At 35.5% G+C, this 21,170-nt stretch overlaps 1 protein-coding gene across 1 annotated transcript; it reads left to right on the top strand.

Moving 5' to 3' along the window:
• Positions 1–10,911: 10,911 nt before the first annotated feature.
• On the top strand, positions 10,912–18,031 carry LOC127839689 (1-deoxyxylulose-5-phosphate synthase YajO-like). The gene is made up of 8 exons (XM_052368076.1): positions 10,912–11,060; positions 11,937–12,082; positions 12,188–12,341; positions 15,959–16,132; positions 16,405–16,502; positions 16,622–16,803; positions 17,034–17,173; positions 17,296–18,031. The coding sequence occupies exons 1-8, from the start codon at positions 10,980–10,982 to the stop codon at positions 17,407–17,409; spliced, it is 1,089 nt and encodes a 362-aa protein (XP_052224036.1). The 5' UTR covers positions 10,912–10,979; the 3' UTR covers positions 17,410–18,031.
• Positions 18,032–21,170: the final 3,139 nt, after the last annotated feature.

Consider the following 21,170-nt stretch of genomic DNA (forward strand, 5'->3'; position numbering starts at 1 on the left):
TAGCATTAAAAAATTTAGTGAGCTGAAGTATAATAGCATTAACAAATTTAGTGAGCTGAAGTATAATAGCTTTAACAAATTTAGTGAGCTTAAGTATAATAGCATTAACATAATGAGTTAGTTCAAATATAATAAAACATAATATTGCATTCAATTATAACAGGATTAAAAATATTCATAATCTTAAGTAGATCTAAAAAGTTTGGGACTCGATCTGGGATCGCTCGGGTAAAAAGTTGGGTTATTTAATTATTTCACAGTTGTTAGTGTTTTATAATTTCCTTAGTTTCAACGAAGATAGTTCTCAAACTCCTGCACACGAAATTTGTATTGAAAGTCGCTGTCAGTTTTAAATATTATTTGTTCATTGTTACAAGTTTTGTGTTTGCCTTTTTTTGTGTAAAATATTCTTTTATTGTTGGAATCTTAAAATAAACTAACTGCTGAACAAATTAAGCTCTTTTATTTAATTTAAATGAACTTAAGATGTATTTAAACAATCTAAAAGTAATATCTACAAATAAGGCCTCAATTATACACACTTGCGGCCATCGATCAATTTGTCACAAAAGAAGAAAGAACCAATGATCGAATTATAACGTCTTTGATAACTTCTGTGTTATCATTTATTCAGACAAAAATAAAATAACATGACATCACAATTATTTAAAATAAATACATGAGCTTTAAAATTTAGCGGTTATAATTTAGACCGTGCACTTGATATGTCAGCATTTGTATTAACGTTGGTACACTAGTGTCTACACCGTTTTAGTATATCATTAATGTCGAGCGCGTGCTCAATAAAACATAAAATATGATAGCAAACGTAATGCTTTATACGAAATATACCGGTAACACACTTTGATCCTAGCACACAGATACTTTTCAATGTTGTAAATGATATCATGGGACAGAACCCTTTAGTTCAATGTAGTTAATCAATGCGACAGTACAGTGCCAACTCTTATCGTGTAAATGCTCGTTGAAATCATCACCGTTACAGTGTAATATAGAACCGAAAGTCGTGGTAAATGGTGGGGCTCCCACCTATATAGCAACAAAAAACACGTAAAGCGTACTGCTGTCATTTTTTAACATCGACCGGAATTGTTAGGTCAAAATATGTGTTTCAATAGAGATTCCCTCTACTCATAGGCGGGTACAACACACGGGCGCGCAGCGACGCAGCCGACAGGAATCTGGATATCCCGCTCACAGCTGTCCTCATCGCCGACGCAATCATGAATCCTCACATGCTGCAGCGTGTATACTTCCTCGCACTGAATAATGGAATTCGGTATTTGTACCGTACTTGACTCACACTTAACGATTCTCAACCTGCTAGGAACGTACGTTCTGTCAACCACTGTTTCGTATTTCCATGGACACAAGGCACGCGTTCGCAAACCTCTGCATTCACTGCTACGCTTCGTCCGACCCTTGGCATCAACATGCAGATGTGTTCCTCTGTTAACATCGTAAAGTCCAGTTGATAGCTCGAAGCGATCGTGAAACATTGAGGATAGCACACGTGATGAGTTGATTCTCGTTGTGTTTTTATTGTTGCGTTCTTGTGTTGCCCACTCTGTACTACCATGTGGAAAACCGGAAACCACGCAAGCCAGAAGCACTGCGGACAGCAGTGTATTCGTTCGATAACACTGAAACAATACAATAAATAATACTTATCAGAACAAGTAACAGATAAATAGTAAATGCACAGTTCATAAAGTCGTTAAATAAAAATATGATCATAATACGTTTAATAATTAAAATAAACAGGCCGTTACGTTGCATACATTTTTTATCAACAACGCTACAATATATATATATATAGTATTGTTTGTTAATGCGTATCACGGTAAATACACATTCATGACAGGAATGAAACAACAACACATTATAACTTATTGTGCATTATTTTTGTTTTCATAGTACATGCGTCTAAATCTATTTAAGTTTAATGTTATACAGATATGCAGGTTATTATAGGATGAATATCCCCTTTAAAATTTCATATAATTAATAAACTACCATTTTCAAAGCAATTCTTGTTGAAGTATGATTATGGTGACAAGGTTTGATCTTTATATAGGTATACTATGGTAAAGTTAAACGTGACAGACCAATGATTTTAAAATACCAATTGCATAGGTTCGATATTAAACAACATCCGTTTTGTGTCAACATGTCTGCCTCTAAAACACGGAATTCCCCGTAAACTAGATTTGTTCTAAATATGATGACATGTGGTGTTGTAATAATAGTGTCGTACTATTTTAATGCGGTATTGCAAGATAATGTTAACTGATAATGTATGCAAATTTAATCGCTCTCTGAGTTTTTGCAAGTCCTTTTCCGAATACACTGTGCATCAAGCTGTGCAAATGTTGACCTTTAGATCCGCTTCACATCAGTCGTTTTGTTGAATTATGACGGATTGTTGAATAAATGCTATCTCAGAGTATTTCAGGTCAAGTGTAAAGATAGTCTGAAGAGCAAGACCTGATAGCCAACGCTGTGTCCGACACTTTTGATTCGTTGAGACAGCTCCACAACCACGGTCAACTTCCCTTTTAATCTCTGTCAGCAGCTCAAATGTCCCGGACCAATGAATGAAACAATAGTTAGTATTTTTGCATCGACACACAGTGCTCTTCATTATTGTTAAAAACGACGCATTCGTTCGTGGAATAATCGTGGAAGTGAATAGTTTACCTTAAGAGCAAAGAGCAAGTTCGTTGAATGGTCATTCTGATATCAAATATTTACATTTAATCACATTAGACTGTCAATAATCGATTATCAGAATACGCGATCAAGAAGTATTGAAGGACTTCCGTTTAGTTCACTTATTTGATGGATATTGAAATTGGCATTCTCTCTACGTCAGAAGATGACACATGTATTGAGATGATAAGCAGATATTTTTATTGTCACACCGTCCTGTTTGGGCAACGCTGAAGTTGCAAAAGTAAAACATAGACCACTACTCGAATTAAGCCGTTTTCTTATGTTTTAGTTAATTTTAATCAAGCATTTTCAGTTATATTAAAATCGAAGTTTATGTGTCAATGATAGGTTTTCTTAACGAATAAAAATATTATCCTCTTAGTCTTTAAGCATTCAACTTTTATGTTGGCGTAATTTGATTATAGAGTTTCCAAATACGATTACAGATTTAAACGCATTCGTTTTGTATAAAGGTTATCAAAACAACTAGTTAAATATTTATAGCATAAGTGAAAAAATGACTTTGATATTTAATCTGGCATCAGCCATAAAAGAAATGTTGAATCGGTTATACATATTCAAAAAAGCGAAATGATTTTCTTTAATATTCGTTTCCAAAAATAAGCTTCGAAATAAGTTTCTATAATAGCGTTGCTGCTTTTTATGACAAAGTCATGCATTACTTTGTGAACGTGAATAACCAATATTAGGGTTTCTTATTTATGGGCTCCATAATCTAATTATTCGGCCAATATATATTATTTTATTCTAAAACAATCAATTTAATATAAATTTTCATGCCTTTGTCTATTTAATGCCATCCTTGTTTGGTTTTGCTACGAACAATACATATTTAGGGTTTTGCTATTTCAAAAAATTCAGACAAACTTAAATGAGATTTTATGTTATTTTGCTTGCAATTTAAGATAATAAATATCTTAAGTTGATGTAGTCGTATATGATACGACATGTCGCATATTCGAACCACTTTACAACCTTCAAGATGAAGGTCATAGCTAAACATTAAATGTGAATATACATCGATATATTTTAAGTGTCATTTCAAGCATCGTTTAACATCTGAGTTCACGCGGTATATGAGGATTTTAATCACGATGAAAATATATTTGATTAAATCAATGAGACAGCATTGTAATGTTTTTATTCAATATATTTAATTGTAAAACATTATTGTTTTTCACAAATAATACTGCACACATTATTGCAATTGTCTTTGTTGTGATTTTTCTGGTGATGTTATTGTTGCATAACTTTTGTTACTAACATGATTTTCACATTTTTTAAATAAAGCTACACATAGCTTTGTTACTGTGTTTTTGCTCTATGGTTCAGAAACATAAATACGTACCATATTTATCTTACATACCCAGTGGTCATTTATAAAGTAGATGCAGAGAACCCATACATTCAGTTTAGAAGATGGGTTGTTAAGATGAATATAGCTTTAAGACGTTGTAGAGTTTAGCTTTCATAAGTATACTTTTAAATATAAAACATCAAACTTGTGTTGTTATAAAATCATTTGTCTCTATACATTTGTATTACAATTAAATCTCTACACATGGATCAAGAAACGGTATTACATGGTATCAAAATAAAATTGATTATGGAAAATTATTACTATTGTGATATTTAATGCTGGACATTTATAATCATGGAGCTTGCTGGCATTTCAACTATATTTTTGGTGACTGGTGAGAAAGGCAGAGACACACTTGTAACTTGGCAAAGTGAGTAAATAAGACATTTAGAAATGTTGAAATTTTTCACAGTTGTCCTCTCATATACAATCAAAAACCAAATCAATATTGAGCTTTTTAGAGTTTGATTGTCAAATAGGACAGAACGAAGGTTTATGAATCCATCAGCTTGTTACTAGGCTTCGTTTAATTGGATCAGAGATTTAATTGTCTTTGGTATGAATTTTTCGACGATCAGGGACAAAATGCTAAACAAACGTACACCGCTTTCACTAGAAAAAACCTTGCAAATAGCTTAGTCGAACGAGCACATTCAAGAGCACTTAAAGTCGATATAATTTAAGACATCAAATGACGTCGCGTCATTCTCGAAACCAGGGCGTAAGAAGAAGTACATAGGGAGGCTATTAGCGCTACCGCATAGTGACCGTGGCATTACGCATCATAGCCGCAAACCATGCAACACCCGCGGATTTTCAAACGCACACTTTGGGAAAACATAACTGCTCACACTCTTACAAACTACGCAAGCGTACCATTTGTTACACCCTTATCGGGCAATTAAATTGGACACAATTGCCTATTACCCTACGCCGTTCAGTACAGGGTTTGGACGATCAAGGTACTTACGTTTACCATTTGGTCTGAGTTACATTTAATGCATTTTTTTTATTTCCGTTGACGAGATATTTGGGGCTCTTAAATGGGTATTATTTTTTGTTGACGATATTCGATTTGGAAAAATGCAAAGATTGAGCATTATAGTAATCTAATTGCTGTGCTTGAAAACGGGGTACGTTTCTATCATGATAAACGTCTGATTGACGTGAAAGAAGTGCCATTGTTCGGTCATGTCAGTACAGACAATGACTTTGAAGATCAGAACAATTACGCCTTTGATGTATCAAAAATCCAAGACAGAACTAGAAACAATTCTCCTCGGTGGGAATAACCTTCCCAAATGTAAAACTCGTTGTCTACAATGCGAGCATATTACATTGTATTTGCTTTATTAAAAAAAACGGATTGGGGTTTCGATCAGCTACACAATGACGCTTTTAGTATCAAAATGAAATACGAAGCAACGCAGAAGTCAGGTACGTTGACAATAAGAAACAGGCTACACTTGAATGCGATTTAGGAACAGAGGGTGTTGATGCAACCACTTTTGTAAGACGGCAAACCTAAGACCTCCGCAAGCTAGACAATAACCCCTATACAGAGCTTATATGCAAGCATTGAATGTACGATATTGGAATGGGCAACAGTGTTAAGCCGAAAAAGGTTTAATCAGAATGTAGATTGGCACGCGGTAATAGTTCACTCGTAAGCAAATTGTAGCCATCATGAAAAACGCTGTCTTCAGTACCACCACGTTTGCTGAGAATGTTACACATGATAAACATACGCCAATTGGGTCAAATGTAGGCTTGGAAACAAATCCCCATCAGCGACCTACTTTCTTAACAACCAATGCGTCATACGCTGATGAATATTATGGGTTTTACTTACAACTTCGCACAGACTGAAGAAGTTTAGACTTTACACAAATCCTGACTAACAAATGCAAACTCGAAAAAAAAACTATGGAGACGAATTGACCAGTTTCACAATACTACCACTGCTGCAATTTTTAAATATCACGTGACGCGTCGAATTTTAGAACGGGCTGAACGTGCATCTTTGTTTGGTGGAGAATATCGATGATTATATACCAGTTCTTTGGGATTATTTATATTTGGAATATTGATGCGCACTGACCTCGTTTCCAATAACGTAAAACCTATGCATACAGACATGTGTTTAGTCAATATATTGATAAGTAATATAAACATTCTTATACCTCAATAATAATTCAGCGACATAATAGTTAGTACCATTTGCGTACATTTATATATATTTTATTTCATCTTCATAAAAATACGAGTTACCCATTAACATCAGAGTAAAGGTGGTCTAGAGATTAAACATCGATAATTGCAGATAACAAAGATAAAAATACGCCGTATAATAAAATACATAGTATTATATAAGTATAATTCTCAAAGGTATGGGTGTTTCGGCGTTTTTCTTGAAAAGTTTTCATGGACGAGCGAAAGTGTAAGAGGTGTGTTGAATCAACCATAAGATAAAGCACTATAAAAGGCGAAGTACATGACACTATTTTAATTTGATTTTAATTTTCTTTTAAGTTGAATATTTTTTTTCTTTAACAGTGAATATTTAAGCAATCATATATAAAGTGAAAAAATAACCATGTGTAAACTGAGCTGTTTATGTTCGTATATTGATATCTCTTGACACTTGATTGTGAATGATACATTTCTGTCATTTATATAAACAACCTCTATTGTTTGAATTTTTCTGAAACATTATCTAACTCCCTGTGGTCAGCGAAAAAACTTCTTTAAATTATGTTGTTCCGTACACAATAACGCATATTACTACGTAATGACGGAGTTTTATTTTACTGGGACCTGCTAAATACTTTAAATGCTAAGTATCAAATTAAAAAAAAATGTGTAGGTATTAAGCACTTTATTGGGTTTCTGGACATTCGTTCCCATGGAAAATCGCTACGCAAATTTTGACAAGGCGAACATTCGTTCCAACGTTGTTTTGACTACCCGGTCATTCGTTCCTGCGTTATTTTGACAACCCGGACAGACCAGATATTCGTTCGTATAAAATAAATTTGGACGAAATGTGATACAAATATCCAGGATAGCAAAAATGAAAGAACCAATACCCGGGCTGTCTAAAAACGTAGGAACGAATATCATCTTGTGTCAAATTTAGGGTAGGAACGATTGTCTGTTGGAACGAATGGCCGACATTTAAATTATTATTATGATTACCAGTAAACTGGTTAATATATATACAGTATTCAGTTTCTGACAATCTGTTGGGACAAATTACTTTAATTAAATTTGTGTATTTGGCGTCAAATAAGTCCTACGAATGACTAAGCAATACACCACGAGAAGACATGGGGTATCAAAAATTGTCTTAAATGACCGGACATCTTGCACATGTGGTTAATGACACCCTGTTGTTATTTAGTATTTTTCGGCACAGAGAAAACGAGATAATGAGTTTGTGCTAAACAAAGGCGCAATACAACCACAGATCTATCAATAGACAAGATTATTGATAGATATTTGATAAACAGCGCGAACAAATGCTCAAACGAAGAGTTATGTGTGCAAACAATTAAATAAAAGCAAGTACATACATCAAAAACATTAATCTAATGCCTTAACACTTAAAATGGGAAGTGTATATTACAACTAAATCTGGAAATGTCTTGTATTTATAATATCATAACGTCGCCGAATGTTCAAAAGAGTGCAGGGTTGAAATAAGATGGAGCTTTGCGTGGCACTATTAGAAATGGCTACGCGTTCTGCCTCGTTCTGCAATTCTGCGAGTCACGTGACTTCGCGCTCTTATCGATTTTGGCTTATTGTGAAAAAAATGGGCGGAAACAAAGAATGACTGTCAAAACTCCATAATTGGATTTTTCAATAACAAATATTAGTGGCTAACAGGCAATTATGTGATAAATCGGGGGCAAATAATTTTGATTCAAAAGCAGTCACGTGCAGAAAAAGGCAAAAGCAGTTACTGTTGTCATTTATAGCTGTAGACAAAAGAGTCCGCATGGCAAAATACTTATCGCCTACAATGGTAAGGGAAATTATAGATAATGCACTGAGTTGTAAGAAAATATCAATAAGACTATGTCAATTTGTCCACAGCGGCCATATTTCATCATGATGAGAAAGATAATCTTTTTATAATCGACTCTTACAGAGGCATTTTGAGATAGACTGGCTACCGACCGCACATTCGCAAACTATCATTCTGAAACTGCGTACACATTTTGCCAAGTTGGTGTATCAGATGTATTCTTCAGAGATAAAGGATGTAAATATACATCACAAGCATTGTATGACTTTGTTAAAAATTGGAATTATAAATGCAAACCCTTTCTCTCACTAGAGCATAATCAAATGATTTGGCTGAATGTATTGTCAAAACAGCCAAACGCATTTTAATCAAGGAAAAAAATCCAAGTCTGATCTCTATATTGCAAGTATGGGGTTCATAAATACTCCATTGTAATATATAAGATTATCGCCTGCACAATTGTTGCAAGGTCGACTCACACAATCTGTCATTACTTTTAAAAGAGAAGAACTGATACTAAAGGTAATAAACCCGTGGATTTAATAAGCAAAATTAACATTGCGAAATTTAAGCAAAATCAGTCATCAAGACAGAAAACATCTGTCAAATAATCACAATACAAACACATATGCTAATTCTTTCCTTTCCATGCGAACAAAAATTCATAAATTCGGGCATCTCAACAAGATCTGAAAGGCTTGTCAAACAAAACAAGTGTATTCCTGAGATAAATGAGTTCCATAATGTGCTGTAAATAACAATGCGATGTGAGTGTAACATTTATTTGTGTCAAGCTAAACTATAACGGTAGTGCATTGAATGACTTGAAACAGGATATACCTAATGGGTTGCACTGCTGATAAAGTAGATTGCTTTCAATATGCAATGTTGCTGCTGATTTCAATGAATTCACGTCGAGAATGTGTGATTGTTTTTTGTTGTGAAATATGTTTTTTTATTGATGACAATTAGTCATATTGTTATGCCTCGATACATGTGTTATCATTAATGGAATTTGTTTATTACATATATTTTATACTGATATATTATATATGTGCCCAAACATTGCTTGCATATTGAAAATGTATACCTTATAAAATATGAAGATGTACATTAAACATTCATATAGATTATAGCTAATTTATATACCCATCACGAATGGTTATTCATAAAATAGATGTTTACATCCCACTCATTAAGTTTATTATATGTATCTTTTACAGTAATATGATTATTAGTTGTTGAAGGGGTGAGCTTTCATTATAAGAATACTTTTAAATAATCAACATCGTACTTCTGGTGTTATTAAGTCATAATACTATACACTTTGCAGTACAAACTTGGATACGAAAATACAACGATAAAAAAGAACAGTGCTTTTGTTATTAAGGGGAGAGCAAGCAGATAGTACATTACATAGTGCGGCATCGTTGATTGAAGATATGATTCTATTTGAAGTTAGCCTGTGCTTCGTTGTCAATATGGGATATTAATAGAGGTATTCTTACTATCGTGAAGTATAAGATATCTTATTTTAGAAATAACACTCTGTGACACAAAAAATAGTACTATAAAGTAACAAACTTAGTAAGAAATGCTCAAAACATCTAAAGAAAAATATGAAGGTTTTCTTCCAATAATTATAAAAATTCAAATACTTTAATTAACATAGTAGTAGCTGCAACAACATATGCATGTGAATATAGCAGCTGAGTATTTATGTAGTATCGAAAATTTGAAATCATAAATGAGCTGTCCACAAATCACAAACATAAGCAGGAGAAAAGTTCTTATGAACCCACTCTAAGCTTTTATTTAAGGTAAGTGATCAAAATACTATGCAAAACAGGACGAAACATAAATCACGACGTTTCATAAAATGATTTAAGCTTTTGTCATCGCCATACAACGGTAAATACGAAGAAATGGCAAGATCTTTCTTAACAAGCTTAGAAAGATCTCACCTGCGATGCGGCTTTAATTCCTGGATGACGACTGCTTTAATTCCTGGATGACGACTGCTTTAATTCCTGGATGACGACTGCTTTAATTCCTGGATGACGACTGCTTTATTATTCTATTTTATTATTTTATGCACATCTTTTTACTTCGTTGATTTGGGCCTTCATTAAGTACTTTAACTGCATAGAAACCATCAATTGTAAGAGTTAACGCGTTCGTCTAACTGCATTTAACAATACTTTTATATAGTGGACCCTTTTGTGTTACTGAAATATTAGTCACGCCTGTTACTAAAATACAATAAAATATTTCAACGGTATTTCATTTCAAAGTCTAAAAATAAAAGTTTAAATCTGTTTACCGCCTTTTTAACATTATTTAAATATTTAACTATTCACGTAAGCGAATTATGTTAAAACAAAACAACGTTATTCCAAATAGATAATGCAATATACCATAAAAAGTGTATGTACATGTAATTTTTGTAATCATACTAAATTTAAGGTAACTGATGGTTTAGTGTAGCCCAAAGAGGGTGTGTGGGCGGTTGAACAACATTTCTCTGATGCTTTACTGTATACTGAAAAAACGTGTATGCACGAGCCGTTGTTAGCTTAATGAACGCATATAATGAAGAAATCCGACCAATGCCAGAAAGGATAAATCCGTTTAGAACCATACATTTTTTTCTCAGTTGGATGCAGCTATTTGTATGCGAGGACGAACGTTTGATAAGCTAGATAAATGCGCGATAACGCTGGCATGTCCTATTTTATACAGATAATGTTTTGTACGTTAGTTCACAGTTGTATTTACCACCGAATACGGTGGAGAGAGATGTTAGAGCTGCTGAACTAGCCTAAAAAAATGGATTATAAATTCCTTGGTGCATCCGGGGTCCGGGTTTCTAACTTGTGCCTCGGTACGATGACCTTTGGACAAAATACGGTAGGGTTCAATTACTACTGTGCTACAACAATAAACATTCAAAATGCAAAAAAACATTATGTATTTTGTTCAACTTTTCACTGAAATTAATTTAAGTATTAATAAGTGTATATTATTGTCAATATTTATAATTTATAAAATATAGGAACTAAAACTTCAGCAAACTATCAGGAGAGAATTTGTCTCACTTCTTCAATGAAAGACTAGCTGCCAATTTCGTATACTTTAATTTTCAAAACATATAACCCAAAACTACACATCTTTTACTGTTTTAAGTCAACAACTTTAATGTGTATCAATAACAAAACCTTCGTAACTTATTGAAATGTACAAGAGTTTTCATTTCAACACAAGTGTCGTTTTCTGTGATGTTCTAGTTTTTAAACTATTATGTAGATAGTGGGTCTCAAACATTTTGCAAAGCCACGTAGGAACCGCAGCCCATGTAGTGAATTAATACAGTGTTGGTGTAATACGACTGCAGACCAGAGCTGTCGCCATTCGAAAGCAAAATATAGCTTTCGATCTCCTTGTGCACGTTGCTATATACATGGGTCAAGAAAATAAAAAGATACGGACATGGGTATTTTATAAAGAAGCGATTGAATGTTATATGCATCAATGCATAACTTTTGGTGTACGGAATAAATACTTGTTCTAATTGATTGGATAGCGACAGCTGTGGTTTAATGAAAACACAGCAATAAATGAACATATTTATCGTACGGGTAACAGCTCAAATCAAAAATAAAAATATACAATAGACCCCGAAAAGCAGCAATATATTGAATATATATCCAAGCGTATGTATTCTTCTTCTCCTTCTTTTTATTATTATTGCCGAGACCATTGTTTCCGTTTCAATGATGTTTCCAGTACCATGCCCTTCCCACTCAAGCGGATGAAGCCCTCGCGTTCCAGATCATGGACAGATACGCGCAGCTTGGTGGTAACTTCCTGGATACTGCCAACGTGTATGGCCAAGGTGCATCCGAGAAAATCGTAGGAAAATGGCTTTCGGGGTAATTGTAACTGTGTCGTTTGACTAACATAATCCAGGTTTCATTTCTTTGTATAAGTGATTATAAAATCATATCCAACGTAAACATATTAGTTGTGTTCTTCAGACAGGTGCGCAAACGGTTTGTCGTAGCAACAAAAGTTAGGGGCCAGATCGACAAGAGCCACGAGAATGGCGTGGGTCTCAGCAGACGACACATCGTCGAGAGCTGCGAGGAAAGTCTTGAACGCCTGCAGACACACTACATAGACCTCTACCAGGTTAGTCGTACTATATAGCCTATTCAGACAAACACAGAAAGCTCCAACATGTTAGAAAAAACTTTCGGGACCTCATCCATACTTCTTTAAAGGTTGCCGTGGCGTAGTGGACATTGGATCCGCCTAGCGACCGGGTGGTTACGGTTTTGATCTTCCCTGTGAATGCCTGTTTAAGATCTCCCCAAAAGAAATCAAATACTGAGTCTTCTTTGGAAACAGACTTGGCCTCGATGCAATCGAGCTAAACTAAATAAGTTTACAAATAATCTTCCTGATAAGACTTACTTCAAAGACCTCACCAAGGTCAGACTAAGTACATAGAATTTCGCCAAGTGCAACAATTTACATAGGCATCTACTGAGTAAGCCACGCCACTACATATACCTATACACGGTCAGCCACACTATACTTTAAAATACACAGAAACCTAACAAGTTGGACATTCCAAATAGACCTCCGCCAGGACAAACAAACTGTATAGACCTTTCAAATCAGAAACTATAACTAAACCTCTTCAAAGTCAGATGCAATACAAAGGCCTCCTCCAGCCACACCATACACGGGTTTACTCTACCCGATCACACACACTTAATGAAACTCTAGCATGACAGATACACTAAAAGACCTTCACTGGGTCGATGGCATTCTAATGATATCTATCAAACTACCATGTCTGATACACTGTTTTGATATCTACAATGACAGACATACTGAAGTAACCTTTACCCGGTCAGACAAATAAAAGCCACACTACGTTGACCTCCAGCAGATCGGAAACACCAAATAGACCTATACCAGGTCACAAATACTACACAAATCCCTATCAGGATATCACTACAAAGACCGCTACCATGTCACAAATACGACACAAATCCATATCAGAATAGACACACTACAAAAACCGCTACCAGGTCACAAATACTACACAGATCCCTATCTGGATAGAAACAGTACATAAACCGCTACCATGTCACAAATACTACACAGATCCTTTCAGGATAGAACCACTACAAATACCGCTACCATGTCAAAAATACGACACAGATCTCTACCAAGACAGATATGCTACAAGGACCGCTACCAGGTCACAAATACTACAAAGATCTCTACCATGATAGACACACTACATAGACCGCTACCAGGTCACAAATACTACACAGATCCCTATCAGAATAGAAACACTACACAGACCGCTACCATGACAAAAATACGACACAGAATTCTACCAAGACAGATATGCTACAAAGACCGCTACCAGGTCACAAATACTACACAGATCTCTACCAAGATAGACACACTACATAGACCGCTATCAGGTCACAAATACTACACAGATCTCTATCAAAATAGACACACTACATAGACCGCTACCAGGTCACAAATACTACACAGATCCCTATCAGGATAGAAACACTACATAGACCGCTACCATGTAAAAAATACGATACAGATCTCTATCAGAATAGACATGCTACATAGACCGCTACCAGGTCACAAATACAACAAAGATCTCTACCAAGATAGACACACTACATAGACGGCTACCAGGTCACAAATACTACACAGATCTCTATCAGAATTGACACACTACAAAGACCGCTGCCAGGTCACAAATACTACACAGATCCCTATCAGAATAGACACACTACATAGACCGCTACCAGGTCACAAATACTACACATACCTCAATCAAGAAAGACATGCTACGAAGACCGCTACCAGGTCACAAATACTACACAGGTCCCCTATCAGGATAGAAACACTACATAGACCGCTACCAGGTCACAAATACTACACAGATCCTTATCAGGATAGACACACTACATAGACCGCTACCATGTCACAAATACTACACAGATCCCTATCAGAATAGACATGCTTCATAGACCGCTACCAGGTCACAAATTCTACACAGTACGCTATCAGGATAGACACACTACATAGACCGCTACCAGGTCACAAATACTACACAGATCCCTATCAGGATAGAAACACTACATAGACCGCTACCATGTAAAAATTACGACTCAGATCTCTATAAAAATAGACACACGACAAAGACCGCTACCAGGTCACAAATACTACAAAGATCCCTATCAGGATAGAAACACTACATAGACCGCTACCAGGTCACAAATACTACACAGATCTCTACCAAGATAGGCACACTACATAGACCGCTACCAGGTCACAAATACTACACAGATCTCTATCAGAATAGACATGCTACATAGACCGCTAGCAGGTCACAAATACTACACAGATCCTATCAGGATAGAAACACTACATAGACCGCTACCATGCCACAAATACTACACATACCTCAATCAAGAAAGACATGCTACAAAGACCGCTACCAGGTCACAAATACTACACTGATCCCTATCAGGATAGAAACACTACATAGACCGCTACCATGTCACAAAAACTACACAGATCTCTACCAAGATAGACACACTACATAGACCGCTACCATGTTACAAATACTACACAGATCCCTATCAGAATAGACATGCTACATAGACCGCTTCTAGGTCACAACTACTACACAGTACGCTATCAGGATAGACACACTACATAGACCGCTACCAGGTCACAAATACTACACAGATCCTTATCAGGATAGACACACTACATAGACCGCTAGCAGGTCACAAATACTACACAGACCCCTATCAGGATAGAAACACTACATAGACCGCTACCATGTCACAAATACTACTCGAACCTCTATCAAGATATAAGCACTACATCGACCGTTACCAAGTCACAAATACTACACAGACCGCTATCAGGATGGACACATTACAAAGACCGCTACCATGTCACAATTACTACAGAGATCTCTATCAAGATAGAAACACTATATAAACCGTTACCATGTCACAACTACAACACATACCCCTATCAGGATAAGAACACTATTTATACCGCTACCATGTCACAACTACTAAGCAGATCGCAATCAGGATAGACACATTACAAAGACCGCTACCATGTCACAACTACTACAGAGACCTCTATCAAGATGGAAACACTACATAGACCTCTACCATGTCACAACTAATACACATACCTCTATAAAACACTATATAGACCGCTACCATGTCAATTTCATTGCGTTGACGTCTATCAGTTCAGGGATAGCTGTTTTTGCGTCACATTGTTGTACATTAGTCCATCGCCCTTGATAATTGCAAATGATGTTTTCGGTCTCGAATTTTTTAATTTTATAAAAAATGATACTTTATTCGGCGAAATAATCCGATTCCAATGCGAATGATATGACGGTATGGTTAGATTGCAACTTTCCATTTTACAAGTTTGTTTGTTCATCTAAGTTTGTAGAGCTTGCAGTTTAAGAACGTTCACAAAATATTTAACATTACGCGAACATGTTATCTTTTATTATATAACAAATAAATTGTTTTTACATGGCATTTAAATATTTAATTATGGTCAAGGTTAGTTGAAATTGTTTCCAAACCTATATTATAAACATGAAACAATAAACAATTTAAGTAAATGTAAATACAATCGAAAATATTAAAAGTCCACAAGGTACATTTTTCAGCATGTTTGTTTACGCTACCTCTGCCTTCCGTGTTTATTTGCAGTCTCATATCTGGGACAACGCGACACCTATTGAAGAGACGCTGAGGACGTTTGATGACCTGATTCGTTGTGGAAAGATACGTTACTATGGAGCCAGTAATGTCTGTGGGTGGCAAATGCAGAAGATCGTGGATAGGATTGACAGCATGGGTCTCAACAAATGTGTATCTTTACAGGTAGTTTACCGCATGGGTCTTAACAAATGTGTATCTTTACACGTATTTTACCACATGGGTCTTAACAAATGTGTATCTTTACAGGTATTTTACAGCGTGGGTATCAACAAATGTGTATCTTTACATGTATTTTACAGCATGGGTCTCAACAAATGTGTATCGTTACAGGTATTTTACTTTCAAAGGATAGCTATTTCATGCCAAATGTTTTTTAAACAATATTAGTATTTCTGAAACAGATTTAAAGTTGACACAAATTATATCCATTTCAGCAACAGTATAATCTTCTGTGTCGACAATCTGAATTTGAAGAGTTCATGGTGTGCGAGAACGAGGGTATTGGCATCTTACCATGGTCGCCGCTCAAAGGGTATGACAAAGTGGGCTTGATATCCCTTACTCGTGTTTTATGAGCTAGTGAAACTCTTTTCATCTAAACGTACCATCGTCTGTCCAAAATGAATGCTATTGCTTTCGTGGTTGTTGCAGGGGTGTTTTATCTGGGAAGTTCAAGAGAGAGGAAACCCCAGACCCTACAAGCAGTCGGATCGGTTTCATTCACACGGACGAGGGAAAGGCTATGCAAGCTATGCCAGCTTGGAGCAAGTTACGAGATGATGATGGATTCTGGAACCTTATGGACGTCATGAAGAAGGCAGCAGATAATCATGGTAATATATATTTGGTTGACTGTGAAATGAGTTATGTTTGAAAGTGTTTAACATACATAAGCTTATTTGCTAGGCACGTAGACCTTCCAAACTCACACTGACTCATGGTGTATGTTGTATAAGTCTCGCTTAATCAACTTATCTGTATTCAACACTAACCATAGTATTCACTGTTCGCCTAATTGTATGAAGATTCATATATTCTACCACGAACCTTATTGATATTTCAGGTAAAACTGTTGCACAAGTGGCGCTGCGATGGTTGCTACAGAAACCACAAGTGTCATCTGTTATTATCGGCGCCACATCTGTCCGTCAGCTCGAGGATAACATGGGAGCGAGTGCGGGTTGGAGTCTCACACAGGAAGAGGTGACCATATTAATTGAAACTAACTCTTGCTCGCACACTCACTCATTCCTTAACTCACTCACTCACTTAAGTATTGAATCATTTATTTATGTTAGTTTAACGACTCGGTTGTTGGTTTGCAGATGAGCCAACTTGACAAAAGCAGTCCCCGAGTGAACCTGTATCCACATGAAGTGACCTGGAGAATGAATGCCAACAGATACAATGAGTTCAACCGATCAAATAGGCTAAACTAATGTGGTGGCAGATATGAATACACCTCAAGCTCTTCACATTGTTTCTATATTGACATGTATCATTGTTTAAGACATATTTATTTTAAAACCAACGAAGTAGCATGTGATGATGTTCTATATCTTGTCTGTCTACCATATAACAAATACAGCTTGCTGCTTTTAGATTTCAAAACTGATTTTTGAATGCTTATTCCATTAAACAACTAGTCAGTATGTCATGTCCTCAACGTCTAATCAAAAATGTTCTTTTTTTAATCAGCTAAATTGTCTTCGTTGCTCTCTTCAATGCTTTTATAATATATAGACTGTTTAGTGCGAACAAAGAACACTTATATCATAAACAGAAGACACAATAAAACGGGCACAGAGTAATTACAACAAGAGCTGTCAGAGGACAGCGCGCTCGACTAATTGAGTGCTTGACAGTATAACGTAAGCCATCATGGGGTAATTGTTCAAATTATTCAATAAGGTCAAGGTAATAGTTAGGTATATTTTCCACAATGTATTGAACATTTGTAAAGACATAAAACAAAGTAATAACATTTTATTTCAAGTTTGATAGCAACAGCTTGGGTTGGAAGTTTGGACGGTCCTTCAAAAAATAAAGTAAATAAATATTTGTTGTTGTTTTTTAAACCATGTTTGAAAGAAATACAAAAAAATGGGTTGGGTGGGGGGTTGAGAGGGCGGGGGGTGGGGGGGGGTTAATGTGGGGTGTAGTCATTTATTAGGCGATCTTTCAAAAATTATAAAAAGGAAAAAAAACTAATTTTTCGTTTGGGGGTAGGGCGGGGGGGTTGAAAGGGGGTTTAATGTGGGGTGTGGTCATTTATTAGATGATCTTTCAAAAATAAAAAAAGGAAAAATAAAATTGGGGGAGGGGGAGGGGGGCAGGGATTCTCGGTTGGGGCGTGGGGTATTGTTTGGATGGAATGCATTGTGGTATTCGGGTAAGTTTGTTTTGTCAAAGTATTAATAAAATCTTATCATAAATAAAGAAGTTATGGCAATTTAACTAAAATTTACTCTTCACCTTGAGAGTCAAGGTCATTCAAAGGTCAAGGTCAAATTGAACTTGGCAGGTACAGTACCCTCATGATAGTAAGCAAATATTTGAAAGCAATAGCTTTGATACTTTAGAAGTCAAGTGGATCTAAACACAAAATTTAACAAAATATTCAGTTACTAATACAAAAAAAGGCCATAATTGTTACAAAATGCTTGATACAGTTGTCTGCTCTTCTTTATAGATTGGGGTCATGTTGGTTAAGAAGTTTGCAAAATATGAAAGCATTATGTCAAGGGACATTGACAATATTTGAGGTGGTACGCAAACTTTAACATAGATTTATCAATAATATGCGTATTCTAAATGGAAAAAGGCCATAATTCTTACAAAATGCTTGATACAGTTGTCTGCTCTTGTTTATAGAATGCGGTCGTGTTGGTAAAGAAGTTTGAAATAAATGAAAGCAATATGTCAAGGGACATTTATAATATTTGAGGTGGTACGCAAACTTTAATATAGATTTATCAATAATATGCATATTCTAAGTGAAAAAGGGCCATAATTCTTACAAAATGCTTGAAACAGTTGTCTGCTCTTGTTTATAGATTGAGGTCATGTTGGTTAAGAAGTATGCAAAATATTAAAGCAATATGTCAAGGGACATGTTTGGGTTAGTACGAACACTTAAACATTTGCACGCTCATGCTAACGCTAACTCTGACGCTAACGCCGACGCCGGGGTGAGTAGGATAGCTCCACTATATATATTTCATATATCGACTCATTGGTGCAAAAAGGTACCATGTGATATTGAAATTAGAAGGCACATGGTGATAGATTGGATGGAAATGGCGATTCGAGTTTTTTCGAAACTTGTGTTGAGTATCCGCGATATGAAAGTCTCTGTTATTTGTTTACATATTAAACATATTTCAAATCGTCACGCAATACTAGGAATTGCATTTCAATAACATGTTAAAAATATTTGTTTCTTAAAAACGATAAAGCATATTATGTTTATTCCTGAACTTAGCCTGAAGTTAACCAACAACTGAGAAGAAGTTCGAACAAGTTGTGCTACTTGTACGAATATAGTGCTGTTCTTTATTAATTATTCTTGTAATAAATTTAATAGTCAAAAATATAATACTGCCAACCAGCGATATATGTTTCATGAAATGGAACTTCTTGGTTATCACAACTATATCTTAATAAATAAGTAATGCCTCAAGACTCCCTCAATACCTAATATACCTGTAAGTATGTTTTTCCTTTTCTTGTTAGGGGTCTTCAAAACGTTGTTGTTACGTAAATGGTTAGACATTTTGAGACCTGTTTAATTATATATTTCGTATCTTTTGAAATGTATCACGCATGAGATTATTAATATTCATTGCAATATATTACACGTTTATATTTCTTATAACTCCGTTTTGAGTTCAACTAAAATCATGATGCCAGTTTTGGGAACTTTCAATTAAGTGTTTCGTTAGGCAGATATAACGTACACAGAAAAGCCCGGTGAACGCTATAAAGATACGGGTCGTCTAGCTTCTGTGGGAGATCGGGCTAAAATACGAGGGTCGTGTGATTAGATTCATGGAAATTTAGCCATATCCTTTGATTCTAAAAGGGAAGCGTTTATCCCATAAAGTCAGCATGAGCACAGCCTTTTAAAACCGCCTGCAATAGCCTGACCCTCCCCCTTTCCAAAACACCACTGCCTGAAAGCATTTGTTTGGTATGATTAATATGTTAGATTTAGAGGAAAATCATAAAGTGTATGTATCAAAAGCGACAAAGCAGTAGATAGTGCTCACTTAAGTTTGACACATTTAGAAAAAGGGCAATACCTACAAAATTCTTGTATGAATAGTTAAGGCTTTTGTACAAGGAGCCTCCTTTTAATAAAACATATGTTCCTATGCAGTTCAATGACTCTGTCAGACGGAAAGTATGATTCCATTATCAACCCTCTTACATTTTCTGATGCTGGCATACAATAACAAGATTTTTGATGTAGTCAACAACCACGTTTGCGTAAATTTCATATGTTTTTTGAACAAATGTCATTAAAAGTATTTACAAACAGAACTGAAATATTAAAAAGATATCATTGAAAAAAACATGAGAAAATTGATGTATTTTAAGTATGTTTATAAATATGACTAGACTTTGTTTCGAACCCTGGAGATCTTATAAATAAAGCGGGCGCGCTACCACTTTGCCATGCAGACTATTGAATTCGAACGGTCATTGAACGCTATGTCGGTTACAAACGTATTTTTAAATGTCGATGAAAAGCTTTACACACTTTTTATTATTTTCCCGACTTCGATTTTATTATAATCAATCAACAAACATGTTTTTTATATTCTGAGCCCGTGTTATGTCACTTGTTTTAATGTGATGTAAGTATTATGGTTTTATTCATACGAGTATGAAAGGGGTTCTATATTGCGTTCAATGACACCATACAAGCGGTGTTAGCAATTTAAAATCGAAGCGCTGAAGGCACTGAAGGTGTTCGCTGTTGTATAATCGTAGACGCAACTCATTTTTCAAAATTATGTCATAGCTTTTTATATCGCATTAATAAAGCAGATAATTAAAGCTTCATTTTGGGAAAACAGGGCTTAATGCATATGCATTTATTTACATTCCAGTACCAAAGACTGTCTTTAAACGAAAAAACATCATAAAATTAGAATGTGTCGTCCTTGATTAGCTTGTGCGCATTGCACAGGCT

The sequence above is a fragment of the Dreissena polymorpha genome, chromosome 1 (assembly GCF_020536995.1).
Source record: "Dreissena polymorpha isolate Duluth1 chromosome 1, UMN_Dpol_1.0, whole genome shotgun sequence".
Classification (NCBI taxonomy): Eukaryota; Metazoa; Mollusca; class Bivalvia; order Myida; family Dreissenidae; genus Dreissena; species Dreissena polymorpha.

Coding starts and splice junctions, on each gene's coding strand:
- LOC127839689 (XM_052368076.1), top strand. CDS start 10,980: ATGGATTATAAATTCCTTGGTGCATCCGGGGTCCGGGTTTCTAACTTG. Junction 11,061..11,936: donor TGACCTTTGGACAAAATACG/GTAGGGTTCAAT, acceptor TGATGTTTCCAG/TACCATGCCCTTCCCACTCA. Junction 16,503..16,621: donor CCATGGTCGCCGCTCAAAGG/GTATGACAAAGT, acceptor TGGTTGTTGCAG/GGGTGTTTTATCTGGGAAGT.